Below are 19424 nucleotides of genomic sequence, written 5' to 3' on the forward strand. Positions count from 1 at the left end.
GGTACAACGAATGATGGAAATACCGCTAGACGATTTTTCGTTGACATTAAAACTACCGCCTCTATAACTGGTGTTAGTGAAAATCTCATTCGAAGATTCTCTATAATATTAGGGGCACTTTCATGTGGGTGTTCAATAAATGTACAAAAGTTCAACATGTACGCCAGAGAAACCATTCGAGTTTACGTCGAACTATATGAATGGTATTACATGCCTTCAAGTGTACATAAAATTTTAGTGCACGGAGCTTCAATAATAGAGCATTTTGGTTCCATTCCTATCGGAAAGTTGTCCGAAGAAGCCGCTGAATCCAGAAATAAAGATTTTAGAGCATATCGTCGAGACCATGCAAGAAAAAGGAAAATTAGCCGCATAGGCACAAATGAGGACACTTTAAATAATTTTTTAGTTACTTCTGACACATTTATTTTATCGAGGAGATCGAAATTACCTAGTAAACATGAGGAAATATCCGAAGAATTGAAATATCTACTACTCCTACCGCAAAACCGCGACTATGCTACAGAAAACTAAATATTTTAGTTTCTCAATTTTAATTGGATACGAATATACATACTACATATGAAATGAAAGTTTTACTTAAAATAATAAAAATTGTTTTTTTTAGTTTTTTTTTTGTCATATACCTATATGTATATTTGGAGATTTCATGGACTTTTGACTGATAGAATAATTTTTGCTTTTAATTACACTTTTGGTACTAACGAACAAGCTGGAATAGTAAGCATCATATAAACAAAAAAGAAATTAACGAACAAGCTGGAAGAGCGCTAAATTTTTGATATGAACCTTTTTTGTATTGTTAAATGTAAATTCATTATAAAAAAATTAAATGTATAATATGAATTATCTAATATTTTTGTTTTTAAATATTACCCAGAATTAAAAAGTGATTCGCAATACTAACATTAAACAAAAAAACAAAAAAAAACTAAAAATATTTTTGTTTTTAAATATTACACAGAATTAAAAAGTGATTCGCAATACTAACATTTAAAAAAAAATATTTTTGTTTTTAAATTCTACCCAAAGTCAAAAATACTAAAATAAAAAAAAAACAAAAAACAAAAAAAAAAAAACACGCGAATCTTTTGGAACCATGAAACTGAGTACATTGCATAGTATATAACCCTAACTATATAAATAAATTAATGAAGTTTTGGGAAAATGTGAGGAAAATGAGTTAACTGTAAAAATGTGATTTTTCCCATACATAAAATTTTTTTATTTGCTATAACTTTTTTGTTTAAGACTTTATGAAAAAATATTCATATATAAAAACGTCAAGTAATGAGACTTAAAATCTATCCCCATCAAAGATTTTGTGTTATTAACTAATATTTTTTTCATTTCCCTAAGTCCACTGAAAGCCAAATCCAGCCCACTATGCGGCAGGGTGACATACATACAAACACACATAGGCATTTCATGTATTTTGATTTTTTAATTCTCTGATTGAGTGTCAAAAACATACTACGCTAAAAGTAGAAATGTCATAGCAGCTAAAACAAGTAACAATTAGCTGCTAAACTTCCACCATCTGTATGGTTTTGCCATAATGAAACTGTTTAGCTAGTTAAAGCGTTTTTTTTTCAAGCTCGCTTGCAAAAAAAAAACTAATATTGGCCAAAAATTCGCCACACTTTCGTTAGCCCTCATATAATTTTCAATTTACTTCAACTCTCACCATAAAAAATTGCTCAGTCAATAAAATGTACCAGAACAATAAAATTTCACCTAGGATATAATTCATGCCAGGCATTAAAAAGAAAAGTAAACACATTGTCGTTAATTGGTGATGAAATAACCGACTAATTAAAAAAAAACTCTTCTTTTATAATAACATTAATAACGGCTAGATATTTCGATCGGTTATCAAAACACTATGAAAATATATGAAAATAAAAATTGCTTCTCGCCTAGCATAGCTTATAGCGAGCACTCTGCCGTGAGCCTAACACTTTCAAAACTTATAGCGCTTTCTTTTCTGAAATAAATTGTTGCCCTAAGTAAACGGTAAAGCCTTAATAGTGTTACTCTTACCCCAGAAAATTGTCAACATTTATAGTGCATACAAAAGGGGGTTTTTTTTTTTACGCGAGCTCTAAAAAAAATGCTCCATCTAGCTAAACAATTGTATTATGTTGCTTCACAGCACTGGTGTCAGGTGTCAAAATAAATGTTGTGTTTGTGGAAAAGTTTAAAAGAAAAACGAAAAAAATGAGTAATCCTGTCGATTCATTGGTAAATATTTGTATTTAATTGTAAATATTAAATAAAGAGTGTTTATTTATTGTCTAGTTTGTTTCCCTGCCCATTGGCCAGCAAAATGATGTATGTGAAGTGGTGAACGAAATATTGGAGGCCGTATATGCTAGCTCCAGTTCATCCTCCGAAGATTCGGAAAGCGAAAATGAACAGCATGAGAGGTGTAACAACTTCGAAGGCACGCTTGATGCGATGAGCGGGATGGATTTCAAAGCACACATGAGACTCAAGCGTGAAACAGTGGTGCATCTTACCAGTAATAACAAAAGCTTTTTTAATTAGTAAATACATTTATAAACTAAACAAATATTTGATTTCTCTAGCGAGGTATTCCACATCTTCTTTTGTTGCTGACCAGTCTGGTGTTGGAAGATCACGTATCACACCCAAGAAATCCATTTACATGTATATATGGTATATTAGCAAGAGCGTGATATTTCGCCAACTACCCTACAAGACGGAGGGTAACTAGTTCACCCACACATTCAAAGCTTTTTTCGCTCTCCACTAATACATCGACGTTTCTTGCTGTCATCGAAATGACAGCGTCATCTTAATACGGCAATTTATTAATTTTTCCGGGAAACATTTTAAAACGATGAAAACTATAATTGTGGTAATTAAACTAAAAAGTGCTTGTGCTACGGGCTTTTAGGTGTGACGTGTGTTAGCTGTTTAGGCACTTCTAAATTAACCTGGCGCATTAACTAGAGGCAGCCAAGTTCTCTTGCCACCAATTGGAATTGGAAGATTCAAGACAGTGCACAACCTAAACAAAGGTGGTATCAAAAAACGCGTGTCGAGATCCGTTTTTAAAATCTGAAAGTTGTATAGAATCGACGGGATGGCCTAGAAGCTTTCAGGTGGTCATACTAAATCGCTCCCGGGGGAGTGTCCTTATCGCTACAACCAAAGCAACATTATTTACTCTCTGGCTTTTCATTCATACGTGTGTGGTATTTTTAAATAATAAAAAAAAATGTTATATTATTCTGATATATATCATCTCTGCCGGGGTGCGATTCAGCTCAGGATATGCCAAAACAACAAGAAACCTACAATTAAATGCAGATTCACGTGTCATTTGCCAGGATTTACCGGTAAACAAGGTACTTTCCACAACCAACATGCTTTGGAATACGGTACAAGATTGGTTGGATGTATTTTCCCAAAAAGGGGTGGAACTACGCATCTTGGTTTGCCAGTATATGCTTCGGTAATTTATATTGATTAAAAATTGCAATAGTAGATAATGTAATGTGAATTAAAATTGAATAAGTAGCCGAAGCAAAAAATGCAACTGTTATGTGCCGCCACCGGGAGCTGCTGCTGCTATCATAGCAGAATTACAAGCACGACATTTCTTTGATTGGTTGCATAATCGAAAATTGTGCCTATCATGATATGGTTCGCGTTAAGCACGCTATGTTAAAGCAAAATAAATCTCGTCTAGTCAGGCCCGATTGTTCAGGATCATCGCACCAGAAAGGGTAAGTAAATTGCCTACCATATTAAATATATAAACAACATGTATGAATTTGTTAGTGATAATTTGTCATGCTTTTGTTGATAATCAACTGAAGAAGGCAAATACCAAAGAGTTCGAAGTTCATGTAAATACCAATTGATTTCTTTAAATAGCGTTTGGAGAACAAAACCCATATGTATGTATGCATACAACTGCATAGAAAGGGAGGGATTAATTAATTATGACCAGTAGATTTATAGAATTTTTATTATTTTCCCTGTGTCGCCGTTGCCATTACATTGCGTTAAGAGAGAACATCAACACCTTACCCACAACCAGTTAAAATTTTAGTAAATTTTGCTCTTTTCATTACTGACTCAAAACGTGGGAAGTTATATATGTAGCATTCCATGGAGAATGTTAAATTTTAGCAGACTTTCGCATTGCGGTCATTATTAATAATTCAATCCCTAGAAGGTTCAATGTAGTTATATCAATAGGTCCGGAGATGGTCGGGTTAGTACCTCAATGGTGCTTGTTACCGGAACGTAGATAGATAATTTATTGAGGATTGCACAGTGACTTGCACATCTCCTTCACAGCACCTCATCGTATCCGACTTCTTTGATGAACCCTAGCTGATTTCTTGGCTTGAGGGATTAAATGTGGGAATGCACTGGCCATGTTGAGCCCATAAACTTAGCCCTACGTTTTGAGATTGCTTCGTATTCTTGGAGGATATGGTCCGCCGTCTGCTGATCGATCACAAAATCGGAATGTGTTATTCGATAGTATGCCCACTTTCTGCATACGGCTGCTCAGTCTATAATGCCCTGTAAGAATAGCTCTTGGGATTCTTCGGTTACCTTTCGATAGGTCTATTATTGCCCTGTAGCGACTTGTGCTATAACTTCCTAACAGTAACTTAGATTGTCTCAAACCTGGCGTATTGCTCCAGTGTTCTTCTCTCTTCCCCCCCCCCCCCCCCCCCCCCCCTTCTCCTAATAAATGCCCCTGTGAGCCAACTGACAGGAACGGCTCGGGATCGATGGGTCATGCAGTTCCTGCCTCTCTTTCCGGGTTGTCCGCCTGCTCTTGTTGTAGCAGTGCTTCGCCCCATCCAATAGGTGCGACAGATCACAAATTGTCATCAATGTCCTCTAACGGGAGTCCAAGGAAACAGAAAGTTTCAACAGGGGTGGACCATAATGAGAGGAGTGTTAGAGGCGTTGATTCTACAATACAGCTAAAGAGATGGTTGATGTCATGTGGGGACACATTATAAGCAGGACATATGGTTTGTATGTCGGGGTTGATTCTGGATAGGTAAGAGTTTAACCTGTTGCAGTATCCAGATCGAAATTGGGCTAGAGTGACTCCCGTTTCCTTAGGGAGAGTGCGTTCCTACTCTGCTAGTTTTTTTCTTTGAGTACAGGATTCACCGGGCAATTCCTGGCCTAGAGGTCCGACGCCTGTTTGTGGAGTTCACTCAGGACCTGCTTGTATTTTCAGCTTCATACGGCTGTGTTCTCAGCTGCCGTATTTTCTCATAATGTAATGAGGGGCGTGAACAACAAGAAGCCACAAAAGATTTGTAAAAGTTACGAGGACGTCGGGTTTTGGGATCAAGCCCATAGCAACCTGTCCGATGCAACCATCCCTTGCACGTGACACACTGACAAGAGTATGACCGTCCTAAAAAGATATTTTCCGGCAAACGCAGCAAACCCATTTCTCATGACCGGGTCAGGAGAAGGACACGGATTGGGTTCGATACCTTCCCGGAGGAGGAGAGTATGGCGCAGACCCGCTGCATGGATCTGCTGGGAGGATGATAATTTGTGGGAGGGACGCAACAAACTAAACACTAGAGCCCGCCTGCTCATTACCCTGTACTCCCCTGTGGCCTGGGACCCAGTGCAACAGTACTACGTTGTGCACCCAAGGATCAGTGCTGACTTTATTTCGAAGGCCACAATTGCCTTTAGTGGGGCCTGACTGTCTGACTGAGTATGGCAATTGTTTCATTGGAGTATCAGCGCTGAAGGTTCAGCTTAGCGCACCAACATATGGCGAATACTTGCGCTTGAAAGCTGCTCGTATGTGTTTTTAGAGGTACTGATATTTTGGCTCTGGGTCCGGAGACTCTGGCTTCAATTCCCTCTGGCGTCTTCGAACAAGGGCCGTAGAGAGAAAATCCGGGCCCGGGATTAAAAAAATTTACGGTCCCCCTATAAAAAATTCACTAATACATTTGATTAACGTGAATTAATGACGTCTCATTCATAAATCATTATTGATGGATTACATCAAAAAAAATGTTTGCCACATCAACTAAATGATTTTTGGCTAAGAGCTGACAATAAAATTAACACAGAATATTTACTATTTGTTTTATTTTATTGTAACGTAGAAATAAAATTCTCTTTTAACAGCCACATATTATTTCAAATAATCTTTTCTAGTTATTTGGTAACATTTTCATACATTTCTGATAAATTTAATGATGATTATAAATTTTAATTATTCAATATAGAATGTTCGGATATCAAAGAGTGGCTTTACTTGCTTTTTCGCTGCAAAATTTTTTATAATAATATCAAAATTTAACTGTCTTGCCAAAACGGATGCAACACAAAGCGTGGCAAGTCCTAAAACTCGCTCTTTAGATGAACACGATCTATGAAAGTATTTCATTCTTGAAAGGACGCTGAAGGAACGTTCTGCACTAGATACAGTGACAGGTAAAGTGCAAAAGGTACGTAAACCAATACAAAAGTTGGGGGAAAATTGTATACATATTTTGAAAATAGACGGCATTTAGCAATACCAATGGTGACAGACCTTTATCAAAATTTGCTTCCTAAATATGTTTCAAGTGAACTATTTCACATTCTAAGCTTTGAGAAATATCCAACTTGTATTTTTCGACAAATTTTGCTGCGCTCGCCCGAACCGTAGTTTCATCCATGTCTTAAATTTCCACAAAAAGGAAAACTTTTCGTTCAAATTTCTCATAGCTGCAAATCGTTCAGTAATGCCAGTGATTACCGAATCAACGATCACCAAGAATGTATTGTTTTTGAAATCAGACTCTGAATCATCCGTAATCATCTCATTTAAATTATCTTCAGAACGCCTTTTGGGTTTTCTCTTTCGAATGTCCGGAAACTTTGGCGAGATGTTCAATTGAATAGCAACTGTTTTGCATTTGTTTAAAATTGTTTCCCATTGGTTCCTGATCAACTTCAAATCAGCTAATAAGGCATCTAGATGTCGGACCTCAACATCTGTGGTGGCGTCTCTCGCTTGGAGGACCACGCTTCTTTCATTAATGGTAGGGTTTTGAATAAAATTGAGGACAGCAAGATACATTCGAACTTGTTGATGTACTTGAGAATGCCGGTAACATCGCCGTATGCTTGCGCAGTCAAATTTGGCTTTTGGCTGAAAGACTATGAAGAGAGCTAGGTAAATTTTTTTGAGGATGTCACATCGTTGTGGAGTGCTGCCGAAGAAAATAATTGCAGCCGTACAACATTCTGCAGCATCAACACCACATAAACTGATAGCGTTTTCTTTTCTGAAATAAATTGTTGCCTAAGTAAATGGTAATACTCTACCCCATCGGGTTAGGGGGTCAGAATATACCCGCTGTAGGTATGCCTGTCGTATGCGTTAGAGGGGACTAAAATATCAGATTCCAGGGGCTGTGTAGCGCAACCCTGCAGGTTGCCAGCGCAATATATAGCTTCCCCAAACCTAATTGTCAACCTCACCTATCCGCGGCGAATCCTGTTTCACTAACAGACGCGGCTCTGGCGACCCCAAGCTCCTCATGGAACTTGGGATGGGGAGGGAGGGGATGGCCTGAAGGTTTAATGTGGTCACATAAATCGTTCCCGAGATGGTCGGGCTAGCACCTTAATGGTGATGTGGTACCGGAGCGTACCGGATCTGTATCCGGCAAAGGACCATCACATCGATAATACTCCTCAAAGCCTTCGGGGAGCAACCTTATCGCTACAACAACAACAACAACAATAGAGTTACTCCTACCCCAGAAAATGATCAACATTTATAGTGCATACAAAGAACATTTCAACTCACCAAATTCACTCATATTAACAGAGTATATGTGGAACTTAAGAGCGAATTGAGAGTTTCACAAAGTTGCACTGCCACACCGCCATTTTATACAGGGTAAAAAAGTAACGCTTTTGCGTTGCGAGCAGGCAAGAATTTTCACAAAAGAACGAAATACCCCGTAAAGGCGTTGCCTGTTTTTTAGAATAGAACAACAACGCTTGCGTAACACTTTATCCAGAAAAGAAAACGCTATCATAGCTGCGGGTTGCACAAGGCGAGTAATCAGCATTCGAATTTTTGTCGAGAATGTGACGTAGTGCTCCGTTGTAAGCTTCTTTCATATTGGCGCCGTTATCATACCCTTGTGCAGGACAATCTTCAATCATGTATGGCAAATTAGATCAGCGATTTTCTGAGCAGTTTTTTGGTTACAATTCACGAAAGCCAAAATCTGTTCTGGAATTGTAAATTTGTTGCTTCCGAATTGAAATGGAGTGAGCGCAAAATGAACGTAGTCAACGTGACTAGCATCAAGCATAGCATCAACGATAATAGCAAAATACTTAGCTTTCTTGCCTTGATCTAATATAGTTTCCCTCACATGCTTTGCACAAATTTCTATAAACTCGTTCTGAATGTCTGGGGAAAGATAGTGAGTGAACTTGTAAACGTTTGTACTGCTATTGTGAAATCCTAACTTTCTCCAAATTATCTCTAAGTATCGGATCATAATGCCCAAAAAATGTCCATCCTTTCGCTTTTTGAAAAAAAAAAATAGTGTCCAAAATTCTATATAAAATTTCTTTCCACTTTTGAGTTTCAGTGATTAGCTGTTCATTGATAAGTGTATGAATTGTAGCCTCCTTTCGAATTAGGTTTTGTAAAGATCGCCATTGAATATAACATTTAATGTGATCTTCAGTATTTTCGTGTGATGGCAGTATAGCTTCTTCCATACCTGGAATTTCGAATATTCGCCAGGACAACAAATTTTAGGTCGATTTAAAGTATTGGTGCTTAACAGACGACATGGTAGGCAATAAAAAGCGTTGCTACTGGCACTCCACACCAACCAGTGACGCTCCACTTTCTCTCCATTTGGCAAGATTCTGTTTAATAACGAGGTAGGAAATGCCTCGTCATGACAATCACGTGGAAAAATAACAGGGCACTTTTGATGACCTCGACGAATTATTTCGTTGACTTCTTCAGATCGCAAAAACTCATTATTCACGGTACCGATATCGGAGTCGTTTAAATAATCTAGACTTTAATACAGAGTTGGTGGTATTGTTGGAAGGATTTTTGAAGATGAACCTTCATCAGTGTTACCACGAAAACTTTACGATTTCGGATTCATGTAAACATATATTTTTGTTTGATGTTTTTGTTGTCTCCTCACTGTTCGAGGGACCAGGTAAAAAATCATTATCAATATTCGTTGCTTTTGAAATTCGGCTTAAAATTTCCACATGGAACAACTAAAGACTCTCCTGAATTAAAAAAAATATCTTAGTACCTCTAAATCGCGGGCCCCCCGAGAAATACCGGGCCCCCTTAGAAATATCGTGCCCTGCGCTTGCCAGGCTAAGGCTCCAGCTATTAGGAGTGATAAAGCTGTCAGATCTAGAAGCAGGAAGTGGATTAAGTCCTAGGAAGCTTCTAGTATTTGTCAAGAGGACGGAGTTTTTTTTATAACATAGGTCCTGGTTCTTGATAGGGTTTTCAGCTTGGTCGTTAAAACAAACTTCTGGTAACACTACGGACTCATTCAGTCTATGTGAGATCCTCATGAACCGGCCACTTCGACCTAACCTATATTTTGTGTTTTGGTTTTTACTTCAGAATTTACCGGTTAAGTAAGCGATGTCAGCTAACTAAGCGCCTTCAAATGTAGATCCATAAGGAACATGAGGTCGCCAGAGCCTCGGCTGTTAAAGAAACAGGATTCGCCACGGCTAGGTGACGTTGACAATTGGGTTGGAGAGGCTATATATTGCGCTGGCAACCCATTGAAAGGATTGCGCTACAAAACCCCTTGAATCAATTTGGTATTTTAGTCGCCTCTTACGATAGGCATAGCTACCACGGGTATACTCTAAGCCCACTAACCCGCTGGAGCCATGAGAAGCGTGAGTGCACTTTGGGTGTCGCAAGGCAAGTTCCGTCGTGCCTGGTGTTGTTGGGTGAGCGGCCAGGCAAGGCAGCAGGGTACACATGCACCATTCAAGAGGATACCCTCGCTGAGCCCAGAAAATCTGGGAAAATTAGATGTACTGCTCAGATCCAGCAAACGAGTATGTTCTGTACTGGCATATGATAAACTTGCAGACAACCAAACGTTTACTTTCCTGTCCAAAAGGGAATTGGTGCTCGGCACTGCTGCAAAAGAAGAATAGACGTAGTCATTATCAATTCGTTCCCGGGTTACTCGGGGAAAGCAGTTTTAGCAGTACTTTGCCCGTTTCAATTTGCACATCCATTCAAAGAACTTCGCATAATGGATTAAACAGTCATCTGCATTTATTCGTTTTTGTTTTTGTAGCACGCCTAATTTATTATCTATTACCCCAACATCTATCAATTATCCCTTGTTATAATCTTCGGGTACCCCCGCTACCGGAAGATGCCTTGGCATGGTGGAGGTTCACTTGAATTTACTTACAGGTCCTGATTCTGTTTATCTGAAATCCCCTTGAGTATCTTGTATTTATTAAGCACTTCCGGTTATATTAAAAACTTATTATCTATCCTTACTGATATTCGTTCCTTTTTCATTCTAGGTAATTCGATTTGACGATGTGGGCATAGCAATATTCCAGCTGTGGCTGTAAGAAGAACGTATATTTGCTTAAACTACAAGAAAACTGCGACAACTGTCCCTTGGCCTTTTTAGTATCACATATAAGGCCCTACCACGCATATTATGGGAAAGGGTAAAGTTCAAAGGCTCAACATCACCTGCAAATCGACTTTGATAGCACGAAATGGGGCTGCATATATTCCGGTATTATATCTACAACACTCATATCTATGCAAACTGATACTAACAACACCACCCGCGCAGGAAATATTGAGCACCATCTGTGTGAGCTTCGAAACTCAAAATGGTTTCAGAAAGGGCACGACTACGAATGAGTTTATGTCTTTACATATGTAGTTTGTACATATAAATATGCACATATGTAAGGTTTACTAGAAAATTAAGGAAATTATTTGTAAAAACCATTGTATATATAATTTATTCATAATTAAATATTATTTAAACAAAAGGGACGCGTTTCATTCATATAAAAAGCGAATTGACAGAAGGTAACCGGTACGGTTAACCGATAGGCCAGTTACCCGTGTTGTTGTTGTTGCATATGTTTTGGTTAGCGATAACGAAAACATACCTAATGAAGTAACTTAAAAATGTAAATAACATCGAGCGAGAAGGAATGTCGAAAACACAATAGGTAAGAGCGAGAAAGCGAGTCACACGTACACTATTTTGAGAGAGCGCATGCGTTACCTTTTTCACGACAGCAATGTAAAAGTCATTAAGAAGATATTTGGTGACCAAGTTATTGGTAACGATTTAGTTATGGATTAGGTAACGGGTACCTGTCTTGTAGGGTAGGCAATTTGTTTGGTGTAGCCACATCAAGCGCATGGTCCGTTGTCCAACGCGTTTCTCGCTATTTGGTATCTATTAGTGATGAATATATCAAGTGGCCAGAAGGCATTGGAGCTACAAAAAAACGACTGAAAAGTTTTACCAAAAACAACGTATCCCTGGTGTTATTGGAGATATAGACTGTACGCACATTGGTATTAAAGGCCCGAAGGATCAAAAAGAAATGTACTTCAATCGTAAAAAAAAACCTATAGTATAGTGCTGCAAGCTGTAGTGGATTGCCGATAAAAAGTTGTTTGATGTAACCTGTGGCGGGCCTGGGTCACTTCATGACTACAGAGTTTTGAGAAGATCCCAAACTCTTTAACGATGCCGACAGACTACACGAACAAAATGTTTGCAGGTTCATATTTTATAATTGGGGACTCGGCTTATCCGAAGACGAATTGGTTGGTGTCTCCATATAAATACTACGGAAATTTGACTCAAAGTCAGCGAAAATTTAATGAAATCCATTCTTCAACGAGAATGGTTGTTGAAAATACGTTTGGACTTTTTAAAGGACGTTTCCGAAGACTTATGAAGTTTACGGAACAAACAGATTTGCAGACGTTTACCAACACCGTTGTCAGTGCGTGTGTTTTGCATAATATTTGCATCACCCATGACGATTTGTGTGACGCTAAAGAAAATGAAATGGACGATGCAGTTTCCTTTGAGATTGAAGAGGAAATAGAGGAGTCGAATTCCAACTTAGATAGAAGGGAAAATCTTTTTAATTATTTAAGGCAACACAATTTAATTTAAAATAACCTTTTGATTTTGAAGAATAAATTATTATAAAAATCTGAAGATAACACGTTCATTTTCCTTCGACCAATGCTTGTAAGTATAATGGGATGCCAGAAAATTTCCCTCATTACCAAGGTGCTTTATGCGATTCGATGAGGGACTCGTAAACCTAACGGCAAACGCAGATGGCGTTGGAATGGTCATAAGTGAAAGTGTCTTCCAACGATTAGTTCTTTGATGGATCGGGCGCTTCGGGATATTCATACCTGGACATCAAATGTTGGGTTGAAAGTCAACGCGGATAAGACGGATATGGTCTTGTTTACAAAGAGTTACAAAAACCCAAATTGGACCAGGCCTAAGTTAGGAGGGGTGACCCTACAATAGAAACCTTGCACAAAATATCTAGGAATGTTGTTGTTGTTGTAGCGATACGGTTGCTCCCCGAAGGTTTAGGGAGTGATCGATGACATGGTCCTTTGCCGTTTACAGATCCGGTACGCTCCGGTAACACAGCATCATTAAGGTGCTGGCCCGACCATCTTGGGAACGATTTATATGGCCACATTAAACCTTCAGGCCAATCCGGTATTTTAGTCGCCTCTTACGACAGGCATACCTACCGCGGGTATATTCTAACCCCCTGACCCGCTGGGTTGAATATCTAGGAATCATCCTAGACAGTAAGCTGTCATGGAAGCTCAACGTGGAGGAGAGTGTGAGAAGGCCTCAACGGCTTTTTATGCATGTAAAAGAATGCTGGGGTGTACGTGGGGCCTATCGCCCTCTCTTTGACATAGCATTTACATTCCAACCAGGCTCGGTGCCTCGGGGCAGCTTGAGCGCCGACCATACGGCCATAGTAGTATAGCGTCATCAATCACAAGACGAACAGACTACCTGATTCCCTATCTGCGCTTCAAGGGAGATCTTAAGGCCACAATAGAGGTGGACGGTTGGCGCAAGGGGGCTCAAATGGCGGTTCCAAAGTAGTGGAAGAAGAAGGGTCTGTGGCACACTGTGCTGAGATGCGCGGGGCTGTATAGTGTCGAAGATTATGTGTAGGTCTTACAACCTTAGACTAACTGAGTTGAAATCTTTAATCATTCGATTTTCAGTATATATCGCACCCCAAATTAAAAAGAGTCAGAACTCTAAAACATTTTATATAGATTTATTAAAGTTAATCCATTCAAGTTAATATTCCTTAACTATTAATTAGTCCCATCTAAACACAACAACTAAAGACTCTCCTGAATTAAAAAAAATATCTTAGTACCTCTAAATCGCGGGCCCCCCGAGAAATACCGGGCCCCCTTAGAAATATCGTGCCCTGCGCTTGCCAGGCTAAGGCTCCAGCTATTAGGAGTGATAAAGCTGTCAGATCTAGAAGCAGGAAGTGGATTAAGTCCTAGGAAGCTTCTAGTATTTGTCAAGAGGACGGAGTTTTTTTTATAACATAGGTCCTGGTTCTTGATAGGGTTTTCAGCTTGGTCGTTAAAACAAACTTCTGGTAACACTACGGACTCATTCAGTCTATGTGAGATCCTCATGAACCGGCCACTTCGACCTAACCTATATTTTGTGTTTTGGTTTTTACTTCAGAATTTACCGGTTAAGTAAGCGATGTCAGCTAACTAAGCGCCTTCAAATGTAGATCCATAAGGAACATGAGGTCGCCAGAGCCTCGGCTGTTAAAGAAACAGGATTCGCCACGGCTAGGTGACGTTGACAATTGGGTTGGAGAGGCTATATATTGCGCTGGCAACCCATTGAAAGGATTGCGCTACAAAACCCCTTGAATCAATTTGGTATTTTAGTCGCCTCTTACGATAGGCATAGCTACCACGGGTATACTCTAAGCCCACTAACCCGCTGGAGCCATGAGAAGCGTGAGTGCACTTTGGGTGTCGCAAGGCAAGTTCCGTCGTGCCTGGTGTTGTTGGGTGAGCGGCCAGGCAAGGCAGCAGGGTACACATGCACCATTCAAGAGGATACCCTCGCTGAGCCCAGAAAATCTGGGAAAATTAGATGTACTGCTCAGATCCAGCAAACGAGTATGTTCTGTACTGGCATATGATAAACTTGCAGACAACCAAACGTTTACTTTCCTGTCCAAAAGGGAATTGGTGCTCGGCACTGCTGCAAAAGAAGAATAGACGTAGTCATTATCAATTCGTTCCCGGGTTACTCGGGGAAAGCAGTTTTAGCAGTACTTTGCCCGTTTCAATTTGCACATCCATTCAAAGAACTTCGCATAATGGATTAAACAGTCATCTGCATTTATTCGTTTTTGTTTTTGTAGCACGCCTAATTTATTATCTATTACCCCAACATCTATCAATTATCCCTTGTTATAATCTTCGGGTACCCCCGCTACCGGAAGATGCCTTGGCATGGTGGAGGTTCACTTGAATTTACTTTACAGGTCCTGATTCTGTTTATCTGAAATCCCCTTGAGTATCTTGTATTTATTAAGCACTTCCGGTTATATTAAAAACTTATTATCTATCCTTACTGATATTCGTTCCTTTTTCATTCTAGGTAATTCGATTTGACGATGTGGGCATAGCAATATTCCAGCTGTGGCTGTAAGAAGAACGTATATTTGCTTAAACTACAAGAAAACTGCGACAACTGTCCCTTGGCCTTTTTAGTATCACATATAAGGCCCTACCACGCATATTATGGGAAAGGGTAAAGTTCAAAGGCTCAACATCACCTGCAAATCGACTTTGATAGCACGAAATGGGGCTGCATATATTCCGGTATTATATCTACAACACTCATATCTATGCAAACTGATACTAACAACACCACCCGCGCAGGAAATATTGAGCACCATCTGTGTGAGCTTCGAAACTCAAAATGGTTTCAGAAAGGGCACGACTACGAATGAGTTTATGTCTTTACATATGTAGTTTGTACATATAAATATGCACATATGTAAGGTTTACTAGAAAATTAAGGAAATTATTTGTAAAAACCATTGTATATATAATTTATTCATAATTAAATATTATTTAAACAAAAGGGACGCGTTTCATTCATATAAAAAGCGAATTGACAGAAGGTAACCGGTACGGTTAACCGATAGGCCAGTTACCCGTGTTGTTGTTGTTGCATATGTTTTGGTTAGCGATAACGAAAACATACCTAATGAAGTAACTTAAAAATGTAAATAACATCGAGCGAGAAGGAATGTCGAAAACACAATAGGTAAGAGCGAGAAAGCGAGTCACACGTACACTATTTTGAGAGAGCGCATGCGTTACCTTTTTCACGACAGCAATGTAAAAGTCATTAAGAAGATAATTGGTGACCAAGTTATTGGTAACGATTTAGTTATGGATTAGGTAACGGGTACCTGTCTTGTAGGGTAGGCAATTTGTTTGGTGTAGCCACATCAAGCGCATGGTCCGTTGTCCAACGCGTTTCTCGCTATTTGGTATCTATTAGTGATGAATATATCAAGTGGCCAGAAGGCATTGAGCTACAAAAAACGACTGAAAAGTTTTACCAAAAACAACGTATCCCTGGTGTTATTGGAGATATAGACTGTACGCACATTGGTATTAAAGGCCCGAAGGATCAAAAAGAAATGTACTTCAATCGTAAAAAAAACCTATAGTATAGTGCTGCAAGCTGTAGTGGATGCCGATAAAAAGTTGTTTGATGTAACCTGTGGCGGGCCTGGGTCACTTCATGACTACAGAGTTTTGAGAAGATCCAAACTCTTTAACGATGCCGACAGACTACACGAACAAATGTTTGCAGGTTCATATTTTATAATTGGGGACTCGGCTTATCCGAAGACGAATTGGTTGGTGTCTCCATATAAATACTACGGAAATTTGACTCAAAGTCAGCGAAAATTTAATGAAATCCATTCTTCAACGAGAATGGTTGTTGAAAATACGTTTGGACTTTTTAAAGGACGTTTCCGAAGACTTATGAAGTTTACGGAACAAACAGATTTGCAGACGTTTACCAACACCGTTGTCAGTGCGTGTGTTTTGCATAATATTTGCATCACCCATGACGATTTGTGTGACGCTAAAGAAAATGAAATGGACGATGCAGTTTCCTTTGAGATTGAAGAGGAAATAGAGGAGTCGAATTCCAACTTAGATAGAAGGGAAAATCTTTTTAATTATTTAAGGCAACACAATTTAATTTAAAATAACCTTTTGATTTTGAAGAATAAATTATTATAAAAATCTGAAGATAACACGTTCATTTTCCTTCGACCAATGCTTGTAAGTATAATGGGATGCCAGAAAATTTCCCTCATTACCAAGGTGCTTTATGCGATTCGATGAGGGACTCGTAAACCTAACGGCAAACGCAGATGGCGTTGGAATGGTCATAAGTGAAAGTGTCTTCCAACGATTAGTTCTTTGATGGATCGGGCGCTTCGGGATATTCATACCTGGACATCAAATGTTGGGTTGAAAGTCAACGCGGATAAGACGGATATGGTCTTGTTTACAAAGAGTTACAAAGTCCCAAATTGGACCAGGCCTAAGTTAGGAGGGGTGACCCTACAATAGAAACCTTGCACAAAATATCTAGGAATGTTGTTGTTGTTGTAGCGATACGGTTGCTCCCCGAAGGTTTAGGGAGTGATCGATGACATGGTCCTTTGCCGTTTACAGATCCGGTACGCTCCGGTAACACAGCATCATTAAGGTGCTGGCCCGACCATCTTGGGAACGATTTATATGGCCACATTAAACCTTCAGGCCAATCCGGTATTTTAGTCGCCTCTTACGACAGGCATACCTACCGCGGGTATATTCTAACCCCCTGACCCGCTGGGTTGAATATCTAGGAATCATCCTAGACAGTAAGCTGTCATGGAAGCTCAACGTGGAGGAGAGTGTGAGAAGGCCTCAACGGCTTTTTATGCATGTAAAAGAATGCTGGGGTGTACGTGGGGCCTATCGCCCTCTCTTTGACATAGCATTTACATTCCAACCAGGCTCGGTGCCTCGGGGCAGCTTGAGCGCCGACCATACGGCCATAGTAGTATAGCGTCATCAATCACAAGACGAACAGACTACCTGATTCCCTATCTGCGCTTCAAGGGAGATCTTAAGGCCACAATAGAGGTGGACGGTTGGCGCAAGGGGGCTCAAATGGCGGTTCCAAAGTAGTGGAAGAAGAAGGGTCTGTGGCACACTGTGCTGAGATGCGCGGGGCTGTATAGTGTCGAAGATTATGTGTAGGTCTTACAACCTTAGACTAACTGAGTTGAAATCTTTAATCATTCGATTTTCAGTATATATCGCACCCCAAATTAAAAAGAGTCAGAACTCTAAAACATTTTATATAGATTTATTAAAGTTAATCCATTCAAGTTAATATTCCTTAACTATTAATTAGTCCCATCTGACCTATTGAAAATCGATTTTTCAGTAAAGTTCAAAGTTAATAAATAATGTTTGATTTGAAAATTGTTTGCCGATATGAGAAAAATCGAATACAGGTGAAAATTGCAAAACCAAGCATTGAAAAACGTTTTCAAAAAATTGCAAAATTTAAAGTTAAGAGTTTTTTTTTTTAACGGATGACTTTTGCGGTTTTCACCTAATTTTACTTTTTTATAAAAACATGTACAAACACATACGTCATAAAATGGATATAAACGAAAGCTCATGCATCTTACTCAAAATTCGAATTCTAAACACGAATCCTCAGTTAAATTTAAAATTTTTTACTAAGATTTTTTATAATTCTTCTGAGTTTGCAGTTTTGTATTTATTTATTGAATTTAAGTATGACAAATTGTTAGTCCTAATGCAAAAAAGTCTACTGTTTTTTGACACCTTTTTTGTCCACTCAGCTGGAGCAATTTCTTCCCTATAAAGAGAATAAGTTCAAAAGAATATACTCAACTCAGCTGAAAAAACTGTATACTCAGAAAAAATCTAAAAATTCATAGTGACTCATTTTTAAATTTTACTGAAGATGCGTATTTCGAATACAAATTCTGCGTAAGATCGTGAGCTTAACTTTATATCGACTTTGTTACGTATTTGTACATGTTATTACGATATCCGATTTTGATTCGGAACAAAGTCGTGTCAAACCTATCACACAAATTTCTTTATAAATTCGAATACAAATCGAAAGAAGTGAAATAAACGAATTTAGAAATAATGGTAAAAATTTACAAAGCGGGTGGATTGCAGAAAATGACCTAGAAGGTTCAATGTAGACATATCATATCGTTTTCGAGATAGTCTCACTTATTCACCCATTTTTCCATTAATTCCAATTTCCTCTGCTCCATCTGCGCATCCTTTTAAAATTTTTCCCTCACCAATTCTTTGAAATACTGCAGGGATTCGTCTCGCGATTTCACTTTTTCTTCTGCCATTTTTTTCTTCAGCTCAAATTTTTTTTCATAGTACAGCTCCCGTGCGGAACGCTTTTTGCGTGATGATGTATTAGCTGACGCAGATGGCACTGACGATGGCGATGCAATTGGTGGAGGTGTTTGCGTTGATGATGGCATGGTCGGTGAAGGTGTTTGCGTTGGTTATGGCATTATTGGTGAAGCTGTTTGTGTTGGTGATAGTATTGCTGATGGAGAAGGTGATGGCGATGGCACCAACACTGTCAGTACTGCTGGCGTTGATGAGGGAGGCGATGGTGAAACTACCGACGACTGACACGTTGATGATAGTGGTAGTTGCAGTTTTTCAACCGGCCTGCAGCCAACGTGGACGGTGTGGGTATTAGAAATTATTGGGCTTTTCCCAAATATCTCGTCCATAATTTCCATATATGGAGTAAAGCAAGGAGTAGCGCCAGTCCTGCGGTTGTTGTCTTTTGCTGCTTTGTATGCGTTAAGCAACGTACGCATTTTCGCTTCCAAACATAATGGTGTCATATCCGCATCCTAAAACGAATGCTTATTAATTTGATATGCCATGTAATTATATGATGGTTAAATATGTTTTCTAACATACCCCAATACCAATGGACACCATATCTTCCAATACATTTGAGAAGGCAGACCTCTTTTTTTTGGATGCAGGAACTCTTCCTTCCGTGCAAGGTAGCATCTCAAGAATCCTGCGGTTTGTTCCCGGCTCCACTTTCTCCGTTTTTTTTTCTGAAATCTATAAAACAATTGCTAATTTAATATTTTTTTTT

General features: G+C 39.1%; 2 protein-coding genes across 7 annotated transcripts in view; one reads left to right on the top strand and one right to left on the bottom strand.

Annotated features, from left to right (window-relative positions):
* LOC137237120 (uncharacterized) overlaps positions 1–19424 on the bottom strand; it is a 137724-nt gene that overhangs the window by 85644 nt on the left and 32656 nt on the right. For 3 of the 5 annotated variants that reach the window (XM_067760397.1, XM_067760390.1, XM_067760389.1), the window contains 2 exons: positions 19238–19390; positions 17656–19167 (listed from right to left, as the gene is read on the bottom strand). The exons of the other annotated variants lie outside the window; for them this stretch is intronic. The gene's annotated coding sequence lies outside the window, so the exon portion shown is untranslated. Of the gene's footprint in view, positions 1–17655; positions 19168–19237; positions 19391–19424 lie in introns of those variants that run through there. 5 annotated transcript variants of the gene reach the window in all.
* LOC137237123 (uncharacterized) lies at positions 1814–11118 on the top strand. Of its 2 annotated transcripts, XM_067760398.1 has the most exons (7): positions 1814–2265; positions 2323–2545; positions 2613–3240; positions 3317–3505; positions 3572–3779; positions 6294–6515; positions 10630–11118. In XM_067760398.1, the coding sequence occupies exons 1-3, from the start codon at positions 2242–2244 to the stop codon at positions 2759–2761; spliced, it is 396 nt and encodes a 131-aa protein (XP_067616499.1). In that variant the 5' UTR covers positions 1814–2241; the 3' UTR covers positions 2762–3240; positions 3317–3505; positions 3572–3779; positions 6294–6515; positions 10630–11118. The 2 variants fall into 2 exon arrangements, with proteins under 2 accessions (XP_067616499.1, XP_067616500.1); XM_067760399.1 differs by lacking the exon at positions 6294–6515.

This window comes from Eurosta solidaginis, chromosome 1 (genome assembly GCF_040869045.1).
Source record: "Eurosta solidaginis isolate ZX-2024a chromosome 1, ASM4086904v1, whole genome shotgun sequence".
NCBI lineage: Eukaryota > Metazoa > Arthropoda > Insecta > Diptera > Tephritidae > Eurosta > Eurosta solidaginis.

Excerpts from the sequence above, each read along its gene's own strand:
- LOC137237123 (XM_067760398.1), top strand. The coding sequence starts at position 2,242 with ATGAGTAATCCTGTCGATTCATTG. Across the intron at positions 2,266-2,322 it reads GTAATCCTGTCGATTCATTG|TTTGTTTCCCTGCCCATTGG; the intron begins GTAAATATTTGT and ends TTTATTGTCTAG. Across the intron at positions 2,546-2,612 it reads AACAGTGGTGCATCTTACCA|CGAGGTATTCCACATCTTCT; the intron begins GTAATAACAAAA and ends TGATTTCTCTAG.